A 22424-nucleotide genomic window follows, 5' to 3' on the forward strand; every position below is an offset into this window, starting at 1 on the left:
TGGGGAGTAAGCCTTAGAAATGCTCATACCAAATGACCAAAATGTTTTCCCTACCAGCAGGTCATTTTTTTTGTTGTTGAAAGAAATAAGTTATTTATTTTTTATTTTTACCTTAAGTTCATACAAAAGTGAAATTTCTGTTTCTGTTTTTTTCCTTGATATCAGCTCTAAAAATATGCTGTTTGTTCTTTGAAAATAAGAGCATTGTGCCTGAAAAGTCCTAGAAAAGAATGTGATTTTGATTTGATGAGATTAAGAAGATATGGGAACCCTGAATATGTTGTATGCTTTACTATAAGAAAGCCAAAATAAAGTTCAAAATAAAAACGCTTGCTTTTTACTTTTTACTTTTACTTCAAATACTTAAGTACATGAAATATCAGAAAATTACTTTTGATACTAAAGTACAGTATATATCAGATACTTTAAGACTTTTACCTTATTCTAAAAGGTAACTTTCACTTCTACCAAAGTCTTTTTCGATACTTGTACGATAGTTGTACTTTTACTCAAGTATTGCTTTCTAGTAGGCTACTTTATACAACACTGGCATAAACAGTAACACACTACCCTCATTTTTTCTGAGGAAAGTTTGTTATCCTGCGAGGCAATAATAAGTGAAAGGTCTGTGGCTCCATCTGCTGGTGAGAGAACTGTATCACACTAAAGACGTTCTGCTGACAATACACCAACACCTCTTTTATCCTTTATCTTTTGACATCTCATTGTACTCTCACATTATAAAACCACCAGAACTGTAGACCTAATGTGTACGTGGAATTCAGTGAATGTGGTGTAGCTTTTGAATGGTAAAATGCTTGGTTTATGGTGCTTTTTGTATGCCAATGAAGTTGACTGTTGGTCGTAACATAATGAATTAGGCCTCCTACAGATAATGAATGCAAATAAAGCACTTGGCGATAATGGGCCATCAACAGGGGCTCATGCCCTGGCCTGCTCCCTGAATTTTGCTCTTTCTTTAATTCTTTAAGTGAGTTATAGCCTAGTGCCACACTCTTGGCCTGGAAGTTTAATTTCGAGTAAGTTAAAGAGTAGATGAACGACACAGACGAAAAAGGTTGTGATCAGTATTAACAAATAGGACTTATTATAGGACAATTATAAAGCTAAAATGAGGATCAAAAGGAACGGGCAGGAACAACCTTGCCCACCTCACAGTGACGCACGAAGTGAGCTCACATGACAGAAAATTATTAAACTAATCCTCTATAACGACATAACTTTCTTAGATAAATGATAAATTAGTATAATTAGACGACGAGTTGAAATATCAACAATCGAATAAATTCAAAGGCCTGACAGTAGCTATTTACAATAAAAATAAACAACTATCTTTAAAATGTACCAGAGAATGTCTAATAAGACAAAAACATGCTCTGACCGTACCCTGGCAGCCTATTGGACTGACAGGCATTTCCAGTTTATCCCCTCCCCCTTTCCATGTCAATACAGTTTCCTGGGTAGGCCAGGACCTCCTTCCCAAATTTAACCCCTTGGGTGACTGGAGTTTCTACTTTATCCAAGTTTGCTAGCTATTACTTTCTTAACGGAGAGAAGAGAGACAGTCGAGGGAGGCGACTTCAAGCAGTCCCTCGCGAAATGGTGTTGATGGTAGAACAACCAGAACGAGCTCTCACTCCGCTATCTACACCAGAAGTAATCAAGTCTGTGAAGAAAGATGCGAGGACATTTCAACCCAAGTAGGTTTCGGAGAAAGCTAACGTTATTTGAGTGCAAGCAGCCTCATACAACGGCCTGGTTAGCCAACTAAGCTAACTAGCTAGCTATTTCTATTGTTAAATTTCATGTTCTTATCTCAAGAGACATTGGACTTTTAAGACATAGCTGTCTCCTTGCATCTGATGATGATATCGTCTATTGGTTGTGAAATACTTGCATTACGCTAACGCTACCTGGTTATTTAGAGTAAAAAAAAGGAACTATTGCAAACATTTTTGCACAGACAAACATCTAACGTTACCTTAAATTGTGCATCCATGTTATTTTTCTCCGTTGAATATGGTAACTTTGATACACTTTTGACTTTGCACTTTCCCATCAGTTAAATGAAGCAGGTTACTTTCAGTTTACCTTTTTCTTTTTTGCAAGTTCGAGACGCGTGGCATCTTTTCTCTTTCGTCAGGCCGCTTTAGTTTTGCATTAACAACGCAAGATGTTCCAATGTCATCTTAGTGCAAATAACTAGAATTGAACATTCCTAAGCATATGTTTTATGTCATGTATGTCATGTCATGTGAGTATACTGTTGTGAATATGGTTAACACATTCATATAGTATAAATACAAAGTTGTAGAGGCATTTTGCATGGCAGTTAAATGTTCTTACATTTTTTTTGTTCAGGAGTGTTTGGAATGGTATGCATTCATTGCTAACAAGCAGTGTTATTTAAATAGACCATTGGTTCCCACTTCCAAATGAGTTAGCCTACTCATGACGTGATGTTTGTTGACAGACCACTTTTCCTTTCTTTGCTTTTTCTTTAGTGTTTCATTGACACATGTTTAGCAACAATCAGTCTCCACATCCCTATTAAATGGTCAGAAACGTTTCCCTTTCTGCCTGAACTTTCAGCTCAGAAGCCGAGAATGGCGAAGACAAGCAGAGGAGAGTCGGGAGGATGGGTGTGGAGACTCCCCTCTCCATGGACACCCCAGAGTCCGATGTTTCAGAGACCAAGAAGAAGCCTCCGCTTATGAGGTATGTGTCACGACCTAAGGAAAATTTGCTTTCTCTCCAGCAGCCCAACACATCCCAGGCCACCAACTGGCTTAGGGCCAGTTCCTCTGTTTACCTGTTCTAAACAGAAGCCAGTCAACCATGCTCTCACTGAACTGACCGGAGGGTAGTCAACGTGGCCATAAAGGCCGGGCAAGCAAATATGTTTCAACAGCAACTAATTGCGGTGTCCTTCCAGTAACTTCCACTGAGATACCTGGTATTCTCTATAAAACATTCTCAAGCGTGTGTTAGGGATGGCAATTAGAGTTCATTGTTTACTTTTGACAGTGATCTGGAGGTACACAGCAGCCGTTTGTGTATACCTGCGCAAAACGGCTTGGAGTGTGTTTGTTTACAAACTCCCATGTCACTGCCCAAACACTATGTTTTATGCAACTTTGCCTTGTCTGTTCAGTTTAAGCAGGGAGTGGTAGAACACTCACAAATAAACAGTCACATAGAATGACCTATTCTGGGGCCCATCCTGCCTGAATCAGGTCTCAATTCTGACCTAGTTCTCTAACACTGACTGCAATGTTTGATGCAAAATAAATATTCTAGGTCAGTTAAAAGAAATGAGCTCAACTTTGCAAATGTATCTGTGTTCCCATCATTTGTCATGATTTTAAATGGTAGTATGTTTTAGGGTGTTTGTATATTGTCTGGATATTTGCATGTAGTAAAATTGTGCAACTTCAGAGATTCACAAAATGCCCCGTATGATTGCTCTACTTTATGATATGATGGGGTAGATCGAACATGCTCTACATTCTGTGCTGGAAATGTAGATGTTTCTCTTTTTGAGCCTCTTTTGAAGTCCACGGTCAAGAAAAAGGCTTTGCTCTACATTCGGTGCCGGAAATTTAGATGTTTCTCTTTTTGAGCCTCTTTTGAAGTCCACGGTCAGAAAAAGGCTTTGCTCCATGCAGGTTTCCTTTGTTTATTTTCGCAGGTTCAAGCCCGTCGACCAGCTCTCCCCACTGCAAAGTCCAAGCGACAGCGAAACAAAGTTGGAGAGGAAAAAGTCCCAGTCCTCACAGGTTTGTTTGTGTCAGTGCCGCTACAGGATCCTATTTTAGACCATTAGGCCTGACTCTTCCTCAAACCTTTCAAGCATTTACACAAAAGACGGTGTAGAATATGTGTGTCAGGTTACCCAGTTGTCACCTTTGGGTTGTTAGTCATTTGTGTGGAGTTCTGTCACAGAATGGAATAGCAGCCACAACAATTTGTTGTTGTTCATGTATGAAGAGTCATTTGGTACAACACTTTTTCTTTTTTATATTTTTTTGTGTTCATGGTTCTTTTTATACTTCTAAGTAGTGATGACAGAGTAGCACACTTATCCTCTGATGTGTGTTTGTTTTGTGTCCGTGCTTATGCTGTGTGTAAGGTTTCTGTTTACGCCAGTTATTTATGACCAGTGTGCATGGCAAACTTTTTGTTTAATTATAGCGCATGTGCTGACCCCCATTGGAAAGTCACATGCTTCACACAGCACAGACGCAATGTCATTTTTCCACCTGTAGTTTTTTCCAAGGGGAGTGAATAGGTGCCGGATTATTGTCACATTCCGATGGTGAAGTAATTTGCCTGCCCTGAAGGTTTTTTGCACCTGTTGTAAGCAAACTGGCAGGTGTAACCTATCACCGTAGGCTGAAGTTGTCCTGACCATTACAAGGCCTTATACTTACAACTTTGCAATGATGTAGTAAATATTTAACTTCCACCGGGTCATAAATAGCATTGGCAGAGAATAAAGAGCATTTTAAAGAACATAAATAATCACTGTTTATTTCTTTGTAGTTTTCCAAAGCCAATGCACAGTATCACAAAATTTTCAAGGAAATCAGCAAAGATGAAATACTCAAACAAAGTAAGTGACTTTTAACCCCCCTCAGTATAACAATTTTCTATTGATTAGATACTATGAATAGACTTTGAAAATAGGCATTCGAAATCAATTATTTATTTCATTAGGTTTTTTTTAAAGATATAATGTAATTTGATTGTAATTTAATTGAATGTAATTGAGTACAGTTCTATTGAACAATGAATAGAGGAACTGAATAGGCTACCGTTGTTTCCTGAGCTGAATAATATTTTGATGTGTGTTGATAAGAATGCTGCTCTGCACAGCATCATAATGTTTGCTGTTTGTCCTCAGGTTACACTTGTGCCTTGCAGAAAGACATCCTTTATCAGGGCAGACTGTTTGTGTCTGATAACTGGATCTGTTTTCATTCCAAAGTCTTTGGCCGAGACACCAAGGTAATTCAGTATTTTCCTTCCAGGGGCCTGTACTACGAAGGGAGCTTAACCTACCCAGATGTAACCCAGGGTTACTTTGTTAAACGGGGGTTGACAAAACCTGGTTATCTTAAGTGGTGTTAATCGGTACTACGATGCTGATTATGAAGTTGATTTGTTGAGCCAGGGTTAACCTAATTGAAGTGTGTGCGCGTTCACATAAAAAGGGGCGGGTTGCAGCGCAAGTCACCACTTTCAATAATGACACGATCACCTTATTTTACGGATGAGAAATGCACAATTATTATGAAAAGTTATGAGGAATTAAAACCCACTCTACGACAAAAATCAAATACGTCGGCAGTGAACAAAGCAAGGCAAGGCTGTTGGCAACGTATTGCAGATCGGGTAGCCTAAATGCCTAAAAGTAAAGTTTTATTTCCACATGTTCTTCAAATATGTGTTACGGAGGATTAATAGCTTGCGGAATGTTTGAAATGAGTTGAAATAATTAAATTGCCTATTTTGAGTTCATAGAAATGCCTACAGATGCAACACAATTCAGAAGTGGTCATATAGGTTACAGTAATAGGATAATTGAATGTTTAAGTAGCCCCCATTGACTGATTTAGTGTATGCCTAATCCTGTGAACATTTCAGATGCAACACTATTGCCAAACGTACATGGCAGCAGGTGAAAATGAAACACAAACACATTATTCAGAATAGTAGGTTCATAGGCCTATAGTTATAGCTTGCATTAATATTTCTTAATTATGAAAACATGTAGGCCTAGTATGCTTATAGCCTTCACTTGGCCTCTGTTTTACAGCTAACAAGAAAAAGGTGTCTTTGAACACTACTGTAAGGAGTGTTTTACAGTAGCAGAGGAGTTGGCCATCGCAAATAATAGTGGAAGGCCGATTGTGGAAGGGGTTGAGGGAGGCATTCGGTCAGATTCTGTTGCTGTGGAAATGTGTAGCCTTTATGTGCAGGGTACAGTAATATGACATTCAATTCAACAAGTTTGTTAAAATGGTGATTGTAATTTATTAGGCCTACTGTAGGCTATGTCCGATTTATTTTAGGCTATTCTTGCTCAGAAGTTCAGCATAGGCCTAGCCTAGCCTACAGTAGGCCTATGTCCGATTTATTTTCGGACATACAGTATGTCCACGTAAGGGCATTGCTATGACGGGTGACATTAGAGACTTCTGCCTAGATCATCTGACAAAGATAACGAATTCCCTCGGCTGACAATCTATATCTTCATAGAGAATATTGTCCGGAGATATATATATATATATATATATATATGGCGGTCTCTAAAACCCCTCGAAGAGAGCACCTCACGATTCACGATTTGCGCTCCAATGTCATATGGATCATCCAGGTACGCCGACATTGTCTCGAATTGTTAGTGGAGGGGTGGTACTTATAAAGGGTGTGGTTAACGGAAACCTCGGGTTAACCAAGAACATAACCTGCTCGGAGCAGGTTTGAGATGCAGCGTAAATTGCCATGGCAGCATACCTCAGTTAAAACCTATCCACCTTTAGTAGTACGGGTTAATCGGGAAGTTAAGCCAGTAACCCCGCTTCGTAGTACAGGCCCCAGTTCTCAAATTCCTTGTTTACATGTCTTTTTTACCTGAGCCTTGTTGTTTGTTGTGGCATATTCCACCTGTTGTCTTGTGGTAGTGTTATGTCATATGTATAGATATGTTACTGTCTGTGTTTGTCTGTTTCTTGGTCATCAGATTATAATTCCTGTACTCTCAGTAACTCATATTAAGAAGTCAAAAACCGCCATATTGGTGCCAAATGCCATTGTGATCTCCACAACTAATAAAGTGGTGAGTGACTGTTGGCCATGAAATGAAATCACAAAAATGTTCTGCATAATGATATGTAATTTGTATATTGATGTGGCAGTATGATTTTGCTGTGCTGTTAAAATGTGCTTCATTGTCAATGTTTTTATGTTTCTGTAGTGAGGTCCAAAAAATCTATTTTTATATTAATGTTTGTATTTTGGTTATGTGATTGTTTATAACTTTTTCTATGTTGTGTTGTATTTCAGCACGTGTTTGTATCATTCCTGTCACGCGATGCCACCTATAAGGTTCTGAAATCGATCTGTATACACCTAGAAGTGAGTATCATACTATCAGTTATAAAACACTGAATACACATTTGTTTACTCTTTGCTCCATGAAGAACTTAAAGTACATTAACGACTGGCTCTTCTGAGGTGCGATTTCTTTCTGTCTGTTACTGTTCACACAGGTATTTATGTCTCTTTAAGATGGGTCTTTATCATGATTCGCTTTCACAGGGAGAGATTATAGGCTGCAGTCCCGTAACCTCGTCGGCTGAGAACAGCTTCAGAGCTGAATGTCCATCTTCACTTCCTCTGGTAAGCAGTTGTGTAGTGTAGTTAGCTGTAGCAGAGACTTTCTAAAGAGGAGACACAGCACTCAAAAAATCCTCCATAGAAATGCATGGGGTTAGTTTGTAACGCCAATATGGCAGTTGTCTACACATATCCCACCCCTTCCTCGGCAAAACGTTGACATATATGTGCTGTGTTGTGAATACATTGAGCCAATAATGTGGTGTGTTGTGAAGACATCGTGCCAATCATGTGTTGTGATCTCGCCACTGGAGCAAGATTGGTGTCGTGAAGCCTTGCGCACGCGCATTTCTGCCGAATAGGATGCCCGATGAGTGCCCAAAAAGTGTTGCAATATGGCCGCCGAGTGGAGGGACTTGCCTAAAAGGACGTTGGCTGTAGTGGGTATACTGTGATGTACACCACTGCTGTTTAGTGTATTGTAACTTCTCTTATTTAACAAGATACTTCTTCAAACCCAAGAATACCTCTGTTATCAATTTACAACCAAGTTCTTACTCCCTATGAGTTACGCTTACTATGTGAGTGACTGTTATTTCCCTTGCAAATTAGTAGCACAGCATCTCCTCTTGTTTTAGAGTGTGGTCATCGCAAAACATGTTTATTTAGCTTCCTTGTTTCCTGTGTGTGTGCGTGTGTGTGTGTCTCTCGTGTCATGTCAAGTCAGCTTTATTTATATAGCGCATTTCATACACAGAGGTCATACAATGTGCTTTACATAAACACAAGCAAACGGGAATAGCTAATAAAAGCATAGAAGGGCAATAGTCAAAGAATAGTTTAAGAATTAAAGAATTAAAAAAGAACATACAAAACACACAAGGTACATAGTACATAAACGCATAAAAGGGCAATAGTTCAAAAGTGCTTAAAAGGTATTTATAAAAACAAATAAAAAACAACATAGAATGATTATACTAGTCAAGCACCCAGTGAACAGCAACACTCTATTATCTATCTATTTCAGGTTTTCTCGGCTGAGTTCTCCGACTTAGATGGAGTGGTGCGCCAAAGGAGACAGGAGATGCTTGAGAGCAGCAGCTCTGGCTCACAGACGCCCGACTATGAGAAAATGGCAGGTGGGTGGAACTGAACAATGCCTGTTCAGTGGTCATAGATTTTCTGGGATGGGAACTGGCCTCATGATGGTCAGGTTTATGTTACACTTGTGATGTACATTATGATCACAGAAAAAAAAAAAAAAAATTTGCTTGTCTAGCTTCAAGTTTTAGTGATTGTTGTAGGACTTGAATTGTATATGGTAACACTATTTGCAACAAGCTTGCAGCTCATTTGCTAGTTTTTGGGGGTGTTTTTGTGAATGTAATAGTTTGTAATAGTAAATTATATAAAGTATAATTTATATAATATAATATAATAGTAAATTATATAAAAATGTCCACAAATTCAGCTCTTTTTGGACCACACAATCCTGCCAACCGTTCAGAGATGATATAAATAACCCTAAGCTAATAAGTGATGTGTTACACATTGCCTTGTGTGTTCACAACACTAGATCCAGTCCATCCTGTGTTTGAGATCATAGTTGACATGAACACCACCCTTTTGTGTACATTCTAAATATTCTATTTACTCATCCATCCTTGCCAGAGTGGTTTGATGTGATGTGTGATGTTTGGGCAGCCGTGGCCCACTGGTTAGCACTCTGGACTTGTAGCCGGAGGGTTGCCGGTTCGAGCCCCGACCAGTGGGCCGCGGCTGAAGTGCCCTTGAGCAAGGCACCTAACCCCTCACTGCTCCCCGAGCGCCGCCGTTGAAGCAGGCAGCTCACTGCGCCGGGATTAGTGTGTGCTTCACCTCACTGTGTGTTCACTGTGTGCTGTTTGTGTTTCACTAATTCACCGATTGGGTTAAATGCAGAGACCAAATTTCCCTCACGGGATCAAAAAAGTATATATACTTATACTTATACTGATGTGAAGTTCAATGGAACCAATTTCTTTGTTTAAACGGAACAATTTTTGTGTGTGTGCACTTAAGAGTTTCCCAGCCTCCCAGAAAATTTCCTGAACGTGGTAAAGAATGGCGAGGTATCAGTTCACGCCGACATTCACCTCCAGACACCCAGCGCGCGCCACGGGACTCAGCCCAACTGTGAGTAATCTTTTCCCAGCGCCACTAGCTCTCGACGCGGTCACGCCACCTGTGGAAATTTCCATTGTTTGTGTTTGGTCATTTACATACGTTCAATCTTTTTTCTCTGCCGCAGGCACCAGCAGACCTGTCCTGGGAGACGTTCACCAAGACAAACCGTCGCAACCACTGTCTCTCAATACTCTTCTGCTCATTTATATGTTTCTGTGAGTGTACCATTTGTTCAAGTTGTCCGTGTCAAAATAGCATCAGATGTCATCTCTCCGACATGCCCAAACTTGCAAAGAGGTGTTGGCCTAAATCTTGTATCAACATGTGAATGATTCTTGTTTTTCTTTACAGAGTGTCCATCCTTGTCCTGTCTTCGTGTTACATGGCCTTCAAAATTGTCGTTTTGGAACAGAGGCTGAATTCCCTGGGCTCAGTTGGAGAGTATCAACACAATGAGTAAGCTCGTCTTTTCCCCAAGGGTGCTGTTGGAGATGTTGAGCCAAAAAAAAAAATATACACATGGGGTCAGCCAGGGCACTGGACTTGAGTTCATTCCCAGATAGTCTTATTGCTGACAGTAACACTTTATTGAAATTGCAATCCACCCTTCCCTCTCCCCGGTCCTTCAGATATAAAGGATCAAGGACTCATATCCTGTTGGTACAGTGTACCTTTTGTTGTGGATTATATGGGGTAAGAAATACCTCAGAGGCAGATCAGGAGACTTCACCCGGCTAGCCTTACAAAGTCACATGGGCCGCTGCTCAGAGGACGTACCCAGACTGTAAAAAGAAAAACTGGAGAAATAATGAGAGCTGGTCAGCTAGTTGCAAATTCTTGTGTAGTGTAGCTTTCTTTTCGTGTGTGTGTGTGTGTGTGTGTGTGTGTGTGTGTGTGTGTGTGTGTGTGTGTGTGTGTGTTGTGTCTGTGGTGGGGGTTGTCCTGGTCACAAATACTCAGTGTGCTTTTGAGTAACGGTTTCTTGTTTTTTCACTTGCTCTCTCTCAAACAAGAAGTTTACTGTTCAACTTTGTTCAACTTTTTCACAATGACCTGTGCCCAAAGCACAAAATGTGCTTAGAATAATGCTGACACATTCATGTCAGTTAAAATGCCATTCTTTTCTAAGGTCAGGCAAGCCTGTTCCAGGATATTAGAAGCTTTTTTTCCCATCCATCTTCCATCACCATCAAATTTGTCACTTTGTTTCCAGTAATGCTGTACACCACCGCCCACACTCGGAGGTCAATGCAGAGATGTACGGAGAGTTGTCCACAAATCTCTTCAAACTTGAAAAGGTAAGAAGCAGTAGAACAAGAAGTTATATGTTCCTTTATAGACCCAGCTGTCATGGCTGATGAACAATTTGAACAAATATGGCGGCTTCTTCCTTGTGCCACGCCTAAGTGTCTCATTCGACTTGCTGAGTAAAGGGAAATTTGTGTGTGCCCTTCACTTTCATCATGCCCTTGTTGATGGCTAGCTAGGTTAGATCATCTACAGGTGTGTTTATGGATGGTAGAGCAAGGCTATCATATAAAGCTTATGGCCATGGTTGATCCCCTTGAATGTCGTCATGGGAGCATGTCTGCCAAAGATGTGATGTGTGGGTAATCACCACTGTAGTCACACTATCCTGCAATTTGCAAAGCATTTAAGTGAGCACCTCCTCTTCGTGCCGCTTGTCGGTGAGGTCATTAGTAATGGAAACTGCAGTAATTGCTTAAGCCATATTCGGGTTTGGAGTAGAGAGGTATTAGACATGCATAACAGTAACGGCTAGACTTGCCAGGGAGCTAACCATAGACTGAGAACAGGATAAGCCTCACTGCTTAAACATTTATGGGAGCTGTTCTCTCTAGGCTGTGAGGCCAACTCAAGATGTCTGTTGGGCTTCTTTGCAGCTGATGGATATGCTCTCAAGTATTTGTGTTGTAGGTGAAGTGCTGCATCAAGTTCCTAGTTGATTTTTCTATAATCACTTCCTTGTGTGCCCCCAGATTCAAAGAAACCTACGAAAGCTCCTAGAAGAAACCTGAAATACTTGAGCTCACCTGTTAACGTGATGCCGCCTTTGCAAAAACCTGGGGGAGAACCATGCAAAGGCCAAACAATTCTTTTGAACGAAGAGCATCCTCTGTTGTGCAATATGCAGAATATTCTGTCTTCTACTCAGGACCACACAACACTTTTGCATTTCTCACATGGCTGGTAGAAGAACAGAAGACGTAAGCTTTACTCACAGTTCTATAATTGGACTGTGCTTGGGTGTATAAATTGGTCCCAAGGACCTGCGATTTCCACATTTCATAAAATATGGTCAAATCACAAAGACCTGCTGTTCATATTTATCTTTGTTACATATTTCAGATGGCAATAAAATATTTATAGTTTGCTTAAGATCCTCTAATGATGCATTAAGCAGCCTACAAGTAGTTTTCAAGTGCCTCGCTTTTGGATGAAGACAGCATTCAATTACAGTATGTGGTACATAATAGTATATTGTTGGGGTGACTGTTTTTAAATTGACATTTTATTTCAGTTGAATTAATTCTTTAGTCTAACATTTGACAAACTAATGGAATGTTAGTTTCACCAGGTTAACACTAATTTGTTGCTATTATATAGTAATTATTGCCTACTAATGTCCATTTGGGTCTAAAGTTTCAAAAGGGAAAAAAAAGTCTGTAGTTTAAGCATTACCAAAACACAGGCCTGTAATTCCCCCTAGTGGTAGAAACACATTTGAGCCTGAAAAAAATGTTTTGAAAAAAGGAATTTAAATGTTAGAATTTAATTGATAGAATGTACCTATACATTATTGTCTGTGTCTTAAAGTTCCTTGGCTGCACTAGATTTAAAGATTAATTGAATTTGCAATCTTGACTACAAAATGGTCAGAGCTAGATATTACAAATGTCAAAATAAAAGCACTATTGTATTTCAAAATTGTACATTTTTTCTTCCTGGAGATAATGTGTCAAATTTGACACCTCGACTGATTTCATTATATATATATATATATATATATCTATATATATATCTATATCTATATATCTATATATATATATATATATATATATATATATAAAAAGACTTTGCCATGTGTTACAGATTTGCAAGTAATTGTCCGATAGGGGTAGAGTGTAATTTAAGTATGGCTAAATAATAAAAGTGTGTTGTCAGAAGTGCAGAGGCGGACAGAGTACACCGCTTCATTACTTGAGTAAAAGTACAGATACCCTTTGCTACATTTGACTCTAAAACAACGATGTTATTTAACACTTCAAAATAACATTTACTAAATGAACCTTACATTTTTCAGTAGCCATAGGTGTGTAGATTTGAACAAAATCTGGTTAGGTTCTTAACGGGAGCATTTACTGCCTGAAATATCCGATTTTGTTTACCACGCTTAGAGTTATAGTGCTGGCCTGATGGGTCGCCTATTTACACCGTTTCAACGGCACATGGACGGTTAGACCGAGAATTCTCGTCGTGAAAATAAAATTCCACTGGAGCTCCAAGCGGTTGTGTACACGCAGCCTTACAACACTGTTTACAGCTCTTCGAGTCACGGTAAAATGTCATTTTTGGTACATAGCTAGATACACCTATGGTGTGGGTGGTTGCGTTTCTATAGGAGTCCGCTGTCTTGGTTTGTATAGAAATGGATATTAAGTGACACATACACGCAAGACGGTGGAAATACGGGACCGGTGGAAATAGGGGGAGTTCCGATATTTGTGTTTAACTATTCTACCTCTATGTTCCTGTGCATGTCAATATCGATTGTAGACAATCATCTCTCCCTGGGCATAAAATATACACATGTTTGATTCAAGACAGTTGTTTCCAAAATAAAGGCATGATTTATTGTACAAAGTACTAGATTGTAGAAGGCAGCATTGTCAGGGAAGTGCTTTGAGAAAGAACATACTAGTAGTTAGTTGTTATTGACCTTTTCTATGACATTAGCATCTCTATACAAAAAAGCATGGAGGATCAATTCCCATTAAGCCAACATGTAAATCAGTATAACAAAATACATTAACCGCATCTTTTTTTCCCCAGGTGGGAGGTCACAAAGTTAGCAAACAATTTGATTATGAAGGAAAGTGAAGTATCAAATCCAAGTTAAGGCCAGACAAGTCTGTGTTACATTTGTTAATGCATTTCCCTTTGCCAAGAGAATGTCGCGTGTTGAGTCTTGTTAAATTCCAAATGACACTTCACTCAAACTTGATTCCCTGTGCCAGAGGAAGGTCCTTGCTGTAGTTGATCGTGCTGTGGGAGGGAATAAAACAAATGTGAGAAAAAGGACAACCCCGTGATCAGAAAAATGCAGTTATGTGCACTTCTTTAGATGTGCAAAGCACAGTGTTATAATAATCACTTTCCCTCTCAACTCGTGAGTGTCACCAAGATTGAAAGACAAGGATGAAAAGAAAACCACCCCTCCATTTTGTGGTGAGCAAACTGTGAAATATTCTACGACCGTGCAAGTTTGTACTCAGTGTTACCACACACACACACACACACATATACACTTACCACGTGGACCTTCTCATGTACTGCTTCCAAGAGTCGCTTCCTGACTCCCTGCCACCTCCTGTGTGTTTCTCGCCACCTAGAGGCAAGACACACTCACGTGTTAGCTCTGAGGTTACCAAGCCTTTTCGTCTTGAAGCCACAGTGAAGTTCACACTTACATTGTACATAGCCATATGATCATGTATGTGAGCACACTCTCACATTAACTCTGAGGCTATGACATTTCTTCCTGAAGCCACAGGGATGTCAGTGATGATAGGATCATATGATTACACACTTATTCTTCATTTTGTATTTTATGGGTGAATGACAACAATTAAGAAGGTACCCTAGTTCATTTACAGAAAGATCTTTGTTTTTCTTTCAGTTTTCATGCTACTATTTCAAGCAACCACACAAGTTCATTTTTGTCCTTGTATGTGTGAAGTAGCCATTATCTTCAAGGCAAAATACGGTACTCACCAAAGGCTCCTCCGATTTCAGCCCCACTGGTTGGAATGTTGACATTCACAATGCCACAGTCGGATCCTTTGGGCCTGCAGACAATCATGGCACAGAGGACGACAACCAAACAATGGCCCTTAACTCAAGGTGCATATTAAATACTCAAGTCACTTGCATGTAAAACCAGGAGCGGCGTGACTCACCCAAGCCAGCGGAAGACTCGGCCCATGTCCTTGGTGAAGATGCTGCTGGACAGACCCTGCTTGACCTCATTGTTCCAAGCAAAGGCCTCCTCCTCACTCTGTAGAAAAGAAAAAAAAAAAGAAAGAAAGAAAGAAAGAAAGTTAAATACTGGTCCTCACAACCTCATGCAAGCTACAGGCCTGCTTATGTAATCCCTCAGGCAGAAGCCATGTGTTAGAAACTATGGACGCTGCCAAGATTCTGCTCACCATCATACTCAATATGGAATACTTTTTGTAAGATCCTCTGCGAGATAGTGAGCATAGTTTACTGTGGTGCAAACTGTTTGTAAGAGGATAGAAAGACAGTTCTAGACTGACCTTAAACTTCAGGACATAGAGAATGGGGACAAAGGTTTCCGTGTGGACAATGGGAGCGTCGTGTGCCAGCCCTGTGATAATAGTGGGCTCCACGTAGTTTCCGGGGCGATCCATTACCTGTTCAAAGGATAAATGCAGTGAGTCATAATAGGGGTCACTGCTAAGTCTGAGAGACTATGATGATCCCATTCATTTAGCACATAATAGTAAATGGCTGCATTGAAATGACTCATTTACCAAGGTAGTAGATCCTCAAAATACACTCACGGGGTGAGAATGATAACAAAACACAACTGCTCAATAGACAAATGCGAAACCCGGACGCTTTCAGCAGATGCAACTCAATGTGACTGATCAGAGTTCTGACTGATCCGAGTTCCGACTGTACCTTCGCGCCGCACACCACGGTCCCGCCCTGCTGCTTGGCTTGCTCGATGGCAGCCAGGTACTGGTCCACTGCTTGCTTGGTGTGCAGAGGTCCGTACAGGGTGTTGGCTGTAGGCAGACCATTTACAATCAGGATTTCACAGCTTTCAGACATGGGGAGAGTGTCTCTAGAGTTACCACGGTGGTAATAATGCTTTTGGGAAATGTAGTCCTTGAGAGTCCAATCCGACTCTTTACAGAGCTACAGGCTGGCTTATGGCAATTAAAGACTAACACTTACGGTCCCAGGGGTCTCCGATGCGGACTTGTTTGTATGCTTTGGTTATCCTTTGCACCACTTCATCATGGACGCTCTCATGCAGCATCTAGGCAACACACAACATCGAAGACAATCATGTAAATCAAAGCCCCTTTATGCACAAAATGCGACCGACTCTTTTCTAATGACATAATAATACTAACTTAATTTGAAAACCTCATAAGCACACAAAGTATTTGCTGTTTTCCATGTAGAAGGCTAATTAGGGGTAAAGTGAATGGACAGCAGATAACTGGGGGTCTGTTTGAAACAGAACACAGCTGCCTCACTGCCTTCAACTGTATAACGAGTTACTTGGCGTAGCAGACATCAATGTATCAGCTTTGAACTTTGTTTCGAACGGCCTAGCAAGAAAGCCGTTGGCAGGATACCAACCGCTGACTTAATCAATGGGAGTTGAAGCAGAGACATTCTAAAGAATCTTCGGTTGAAGGCAGCATGAAGGATACATATACGCAGTGTTTAAAATTCGGCAAAACAAAAGTATCTTAGAAGGCAGAATTTTATACAAATATTTGATTTGGAAATGCTTCAATGCCTTGCTGCCACTAAATGCTACCTTAGAAGGCAGAATTTTTCCTGTTTCAGACACAGCCTGGATGTAGTAGGGATGAAGTCCTACAGGAGGTCCATAATCTTAAAAAAGTAGCAATCTCTCGCATACTGTCTTCATTTGCAATTTTAACTTTAATTTGCAAGTCCCAAGGAGGTGTGCAAAAGTACTCAACGTTCCGAGGTCCATAATCTTACCAATCTCCTGGTGGTGGTGCAGCGCTGTCCAGCAGTGCCCACAGCAGCAAAGACCGCAGATGGCACCACAAGGCTCAGGTCGGCATCCTCGAACACTGCAACAGGGAGACACAAGAGATACGATGAGAACGATGCACAACAGCTTTACCGAAAGTGCTTAAGAAAGGTCAGGCATCTCTTACCGATAATGGCATTGTTCCCACCAAGCTCCAACAACTGGCGACCTGCAAGTAAAGAAATCAAATTTAGCTCAATTAACAGTTTATTTAGCAATGATATTCCTGGCAGTAAAGATGAATATGATTGCCTACATCTCCATAACCACAACATAACAGAGTCAATTGGGGATGAGGGTCAGTAGCAGAATAGGCATTCAGTGTAGCAGGCTTGCCTTAGCCTCAGAATGATTAAACATTTGGAGGTACCACTCCCATTTGTTTCAATGCTAATTCAGTAATTGTACTCAGTGGGCAGCTGGCATTTTTAAAAATAGTGTCCAACATGTCCGCCCACATCCTCACAAACAAGCCAATTAGGTGCCACATTACAGATGGCCACAAATTATGTTGCCCATGTGGACTGGCTGATCCTCTAAGCAGTAAATTACCAGTTCATCCACCAATCAACACAGACAACATATTTTTGTGTCCAAGAGTAATGTGGTACCTGATTTCCATGTTTGTGAGCACCTACCAGACCCTATTTTTAAAGATGGTGGGGGCCAACTGGCTGAAGCTAACTGTAACCCCCCCCCCCCCCACCGCTACAACAAAATATGTAGCACCTAGAAACAGTACAACAAAAACGTTCCACTCACCAAACCTCTCCTGCACCATGAGAGACACCAGCTTGCCCACGTGGGTGCTGCCAGTGAAGGATACCAGATTCACACGCTCATCTTTAGCCATCGCTGTGCTGGACAGATCAAAATTAAGGAATGGACACGGAGTCCTCTCTATGAACAACATAGTATGACCAACTTATATTTTTAGCTTTCACAGCTCTACAAGAATGCAAGTTGAAATTCGTGATGAAATGAAATAAGGCAGTGTTTTGATGCTGTTCCGATCAGACATACCCGATATCAGCACCACCACAAGTCATGGAACAGATGGCACCAGGGAGGTTGTTCTGCTCCAGCACCTCAGCTACAATTCTGCACAGGAAATAACACAATACATAGACAGAAAATGACAGTTACTGTATGAATAATTGTGCCACTGTTTAAATATTCTCAATACATGTTGGTGAATCTTAGTTTCCCCAGTGAATCAGTGGGTCTTCACACCAGAGAGCAAGATCATAATCTCACTCACTTTGTTACAGCAACACTCGTAAGAGGGGTTGTGGGGGCTCCTTTCCTATTGGAAAGAAAACACACATGTTTCATATACATACTAAGATATGTGAACTTGGTCTATGCAAGTGGAACAAAACAAGTAACCAATGACTTACTGGGCCCTTTCAAAGTTACAGATAACAGTAAATCTGTAGTTAAGATGGCACATTACACCAAATGTCTGATTTAAAAAAAAAAAGCTCATCTCTTAAATGAATTGTTTTAAATACACTAGACACAGATGCTGTGATTAGGGGGATGAGGTAATGAAAAAGCGCTAACTGGCAAGTTTAAAGATCAAATGAACCATCTCACCAGAGACAGACGTTGCCACAGATGAGGGCGATAGCGTTATTCCAGCCGTAGACGGCCACGGGGAAGTTGAACGCCGTGATGATGCCCACCAGGCCCACGGGGTTCCACTGCTCGATCAGGGCATGGCCCGGTCCTACAGAAACAAAAACACAACCCTGTAGTCTCTCCCAAAAACCACTCGCATGAACCCCCAAGGTGTTACAAGAGCATGTATGCAGTCCGTATTAGGAGCGGAAAACACTATTCACACCACCCGTGGATTGAAACTAAAATTGAACACCACAGGATCCCATTATACATATCTAAATGGAAACTATTAAATGGCCACCTCAAAGAAATTAGTGCCTGGTGGTACACAAGAGAACAGGCATAGGAATACGTGTACTGTACATACGAATACATGTACTGCAATATGCTAAATACATATTAGTAGAGCTGGCACAAAGCATAGTTTAGCTTTCACCATAGCTTTTTCCATATACCTAGACTAGTACTCTCTATTCAAAAACATACATTCCAATTCATGAGTTCATGTAAAATGTAAGGGAGTATACAATTCCTCAGAAGTTGGTTAATATACTGCATAATATAAGGTTTCTGTTTCAACACCCAGCACCATCAAACACAGACAACTGCCTATACTCACTCTCTGAGGGAAGGACTGGTCCACCAATCATGCGCGACAGGCCGACAGCGTAGTCACATACGTCGACGTACTCCTGCACCTCTCCGACTCCCTCTACATAGATCTTCCCCATCTCCAGAGACACCTGTGCACAACAGACATGAACAGTTGATGAAGAGTTGAATGGTGGCTTTGCCTTCATGTCAGACATGAGAATTGCTCTGATAAGTACCAAAACAAACAGACAAAACAAAACAATCCCAGTCTCTCTAGTGCAGGGGTGGGCCCGCCAAGCACTTTAATCCGGCCTGCCGAGCATTTAATTCGGTTATACGGCTGCTCGCTATTTTTTTCCTGCAACGTTGGTTAGCTTTACTGCAAACTGCTTTTTACTCTTCTTAGAGAACATTTACAATGTCAATGTCAAGACATCATGTTACATAGAGATGATGGGCCTACTCTTTGTTATCTCCTTTGCAGCTGATCTAACTTGAGCGTTATGCTACTCCATTTAATTGGGAACGCGTCTGAGCGCTCACGAGAGGGAGAGAGAGCGGCAGGTTCAAGCTGGCTTGTCATTGTTGATAATTGATATCTCCTTCTTATAAGAAACTTTTAAAAGGAAATCATGAAGGCAACAGTAGTGCCCATTTATAAATTGTGAGAGGGCACAGCCATAGGTACAGCAGTAGCCATAGCGGAGCGGAGCTGGCAGAACGTGAATTGTTCTTAAAGCGACAGTGCACAATTTATACATTTGTTAAACAGCATCAAATTAGCAGTATTTTTTAAGCAATTAATATTTTAAAACAAAATGATGAAAATTTAATTTTTTGTGTGTGTGTTAAAGGTAAACTATGCAGTATTGGCAATTTCCTTACTGTTTTCTCAGTTTTTGCTTCTTTTTCACAGGCTCTGTCATGACCAATGTCTGAGAAACTCCATCGCTACCTTTTTCTAGCCGGTGCCTGGCGTGTATGTGTATTTGAATGCAGTAAAGCAATTTGTTACACTCGTTATACTTCGTGACACTGAGGCCGTCGGCCCGCCGGCCCACAGTTGCAAGGGTGTTTTTTCCGCTCACAGGCGCTAGGGGGAAGCGAGACGGCCACCATTCAACCCGAAAAAAGTCATATAACCATTCCAATAACTCTGAAGCAGTTAAATGAAGGTAAATTAAGCTAAAAAAACTTCCATATTAAGCTAAAAAAACCTGCATAGTGTGCCTTTAAGGGACGGCAGGGGGTGGGGGTGCGGCCCGCCGGCCAATTTTCAAAACCCAATGTGGCCCTTAAGCCAAAAAGTTTGCCCACCCCTGCTCTAGTGCTCCAGAGAAGGCCTACTCACCAGGCTGCCGAGGACTTTGATCTTCTGCCTCAATGCATCACCGATTTGCCTCACGATTTCGCCTCGTTTGGGTGCTGGAATCTTGGTGAGGGTAGAGGAATTAGAGAAGAACAGAGGGAAGGTTTAGTTGGAGTCTGAACAGTAAAGCAGTTGGTGAGTTGCCCTGTATTTGTATTTCCTATTTCCGTCAGGACAATTCATATCTCCTCAAGAAGTTTTATGATTGAATTTCAAGTACAAATGGACATGAGGGGCTCATGCACATATGGGGAACAGGTACCTATAAAGGAAATGAAAAAAAAAAACCAAGGACATTACAGCTGATCCACAGACTGGTGAGCAGTAATTCAATGCATAAGGTTCAGCAGCAATGACATCTGGCTAAAACAGAGTCCATTTGCAGAAGCTGTTGAGTTCATGTCTAAGTATGTATAACATTTTCTGAATTCTTAATAATAATACTAATAAAAAGGAACAGCAATAGACCAGAGCATTGCTTTTCCTTGCTCTGCACAAAGCTGACTGTAAACAAGACAGCTGTGAGGACAATTATGTGGTGTATTATGTGGTATACTGGTTTAAATCTGGGTATGAGCTATATTCAGAGTTTGTGGACATAAAAAAATGCTAAGTGAGGCTACAAAAGACAACTCTTACATCGGTCCAGACTTTCCAGGCTTCTCTGGCCTTCTTCACAGTCTCTTCATACTCTTCCAAGGTTGCCTTGAGAAAGAAGTAGACAAAACACATATGTCCTGCTGGTTTTCACATCCTATTCAGTATTATGACCTTACTCACAGCAATCTAGCTCATAAAAATCAATAAATTAATTGATGACATCAATTAATTTATTGATTTTTATAAATAAAAAATAAAAGGCTTTGATGACTGGAAAGTACAGGATTACACTGTTGATGCCCACAACATCTAGCAGATAACGTTTACAAAATTGTGTCAGAAAAAGAAAACTCATTTAGTACCTGCCGCACTCTGGCAATTGGCTCGTTGTTGGCAGGACAATATGAAGTGACGACCTTGGGGGGAAGCACAACAGTTACGCCTACAAACACATTCCACAGACCATGTATAATATACCCAATTTATGCAACACAGTATCATTCTTATTGGTGCATTTTATCTTAAGATCCGAGGCAAGACAAATACCTCACTAAAACCATTTTATTTGGGTAAGCTAAAATGTCAAAGTCGGTATTAACTATTTACTTTCAGTAAAAGCAACTATAGTGGAACATTTACTCTGTTCTTGTAGTGCTATCGTTAGCCACTAGGGGGATCCCTCCGAAATGTAATGACTAACGTTAGTTCAAGTTCACGTCTCCCTTCGACGTTATACAAACTAACGTTATAACTTTTCAGTTGCAACCTGTCAGCAACTGTCCGGTAACGTTACATTGTGGAGTTTTCTAAGGTAAGCACTTAACTGTAGTTAGCAAATATAACACTCATTTCAATCGGCAAAGCCCATTGTTCCCAGCCAACTTAAAATACACATCTTTAGCTTACAAAAGATGTCATGGCATGCCATCTACAGAGGTCTAGAGAACTCAACAAAAGCATAAAGTAAGTATACTCATAACTAGCGAGCTCAATATCTAAGCATTAACGTTGGGTCAAATAATTTAGCCTAGCCTTGCTAATGCTAGCTAAATCGATAGCTAGCTTGCTCAACTAACCGGTTGCAAAATGTCACAACGACTGGTATGTGAAGCAATGCAACAGGTGAGCACATTAGTAAACTTTAGTTCCCAACTTGCCAACACAAGTGCAATCCTCCCCAGGACCAATTGTTCATTGAAGTAATTTTTGCAAAGCCTAGTTGCTAGGCCTTTACCACAAGGATCCTGCAACCATCTTTTGTACTTATATTTAGAAAGAGAACATGTGGTAAATCTTCTTGTCTTACCTCACCCTTGCCTCCCCAGGTCCCGTTGTAAACACCGTCATTGTCTTCTTTGAGACCTAGTTCTTTCAACCATGCGTATTTCGGCTGGTTTATGAGGAGTGTAGACATTGCTGCAGTGGGTCGAAAACTAAGCGAATAGACCTTTTTCCTGAGGGCAATGTGCCTTGCGACGGTCAAAGCGAGCGTGCGCTGCATGTTGGTGGAGGGGTGCAATAAAACGCACGTCGTTACATATACGCCACGCCGGTGTGCGCCTGCCTTCTCACCGATTGACAGACATGATTGGTCGAAAAGTGCCTCTCCCTCTTGCTGCCTGACAACGTGGT

The 22424-nt window shown here is 40.8% G+C and overlaps 2 protein-coding genes across 2 annotated transcripts; one reads left to right on the forward strand and one right to left on the reverse strand.

Moving 5' to 3' along the window:
* The first annotated feature begins 1507 nt into the window (after positions 1–1507).
* Positions 1508–12480, forward strand: LOC143123170 (GRAM domain-containing protein 2B-like). Its single transcript, XM_076284362.1, has 14 exons — positions 1508–1721; positions 2614–2739; positions 3713–3800; positions 4567–4636; positions 4928–5031; positions 6770–6865; positions 7093–7164; positions 7348–7428; positions 8393–8504; positions 9427–9540; positions 9656–9746; positions 9883–9987; positions 10745–10829; positions 11532–12480. Exons 1-14 carry the CDS (start codon positions 1621–1623, stop codon positions 11568–11570), a joined length of 1284 nt encoding a protein of 427 aa, XP_076140477.1. The 5' UTR covers positions 1508–1620; the 3' UTR covers positions 11571–12480.
* Positions 12481–13378: 898 nt separating this feature from the next.
* On the reverse strand, positions 13379–22320 carry aldh7a1 (aldehyde dehydrogenase 7 family, member A1). The gene is made up of 18 exons (XM_076284363.1): positions 22099–22320; positions 21155–21208; positions 20832–20897; positions 20175–20255; positions 18849–18972; positions 18203–18335; positions 17865–17909; positions 17627–17704; positions 17366–17463; positions 16731–16772; positions 16549–16643; positions 15760–15844; positions 15481–15587; positions 15093–15209; positions 14733–14830; positions 14548–14621; positions 14086–14161; positions 13379–13818 (listed from the first exon to the last, which is right to left on the reverse strand). The coding sequence occupies exons 1-18, from the start codon at positions 22291–22293 to the stop codon at positions 13764–13766; spliced, it is 1623 nt and encodes a 540-aa protein (XP_076140478.1). The 5' UTR covers positions 22294–22320; the 3' UTR covers positions 13379–13763.
* Positions 22321–22424: the final 104 nt, after the last annotated feature.

This window comes from Alosa pseudoharengus, unplaced genomic scaffold (genome assembly GCF_046254945.1).
Source record: "Alosa pseudoharengus isolate Yale_2024_CS ecotype anadromous, Long Island Sound unplaced genomic scaffold, YU_APseudo_1.1 YU_APseudo_1.1_scf_14, whole genome shotgun sequence".
In the NCBI taxonomy this organism is placed as follows: Eukaryota; Metazoa; Chordata; class Actinopteri; order Clupeiformes; family Clupeidae; genus Alosa; species Alosa pseudoharengus.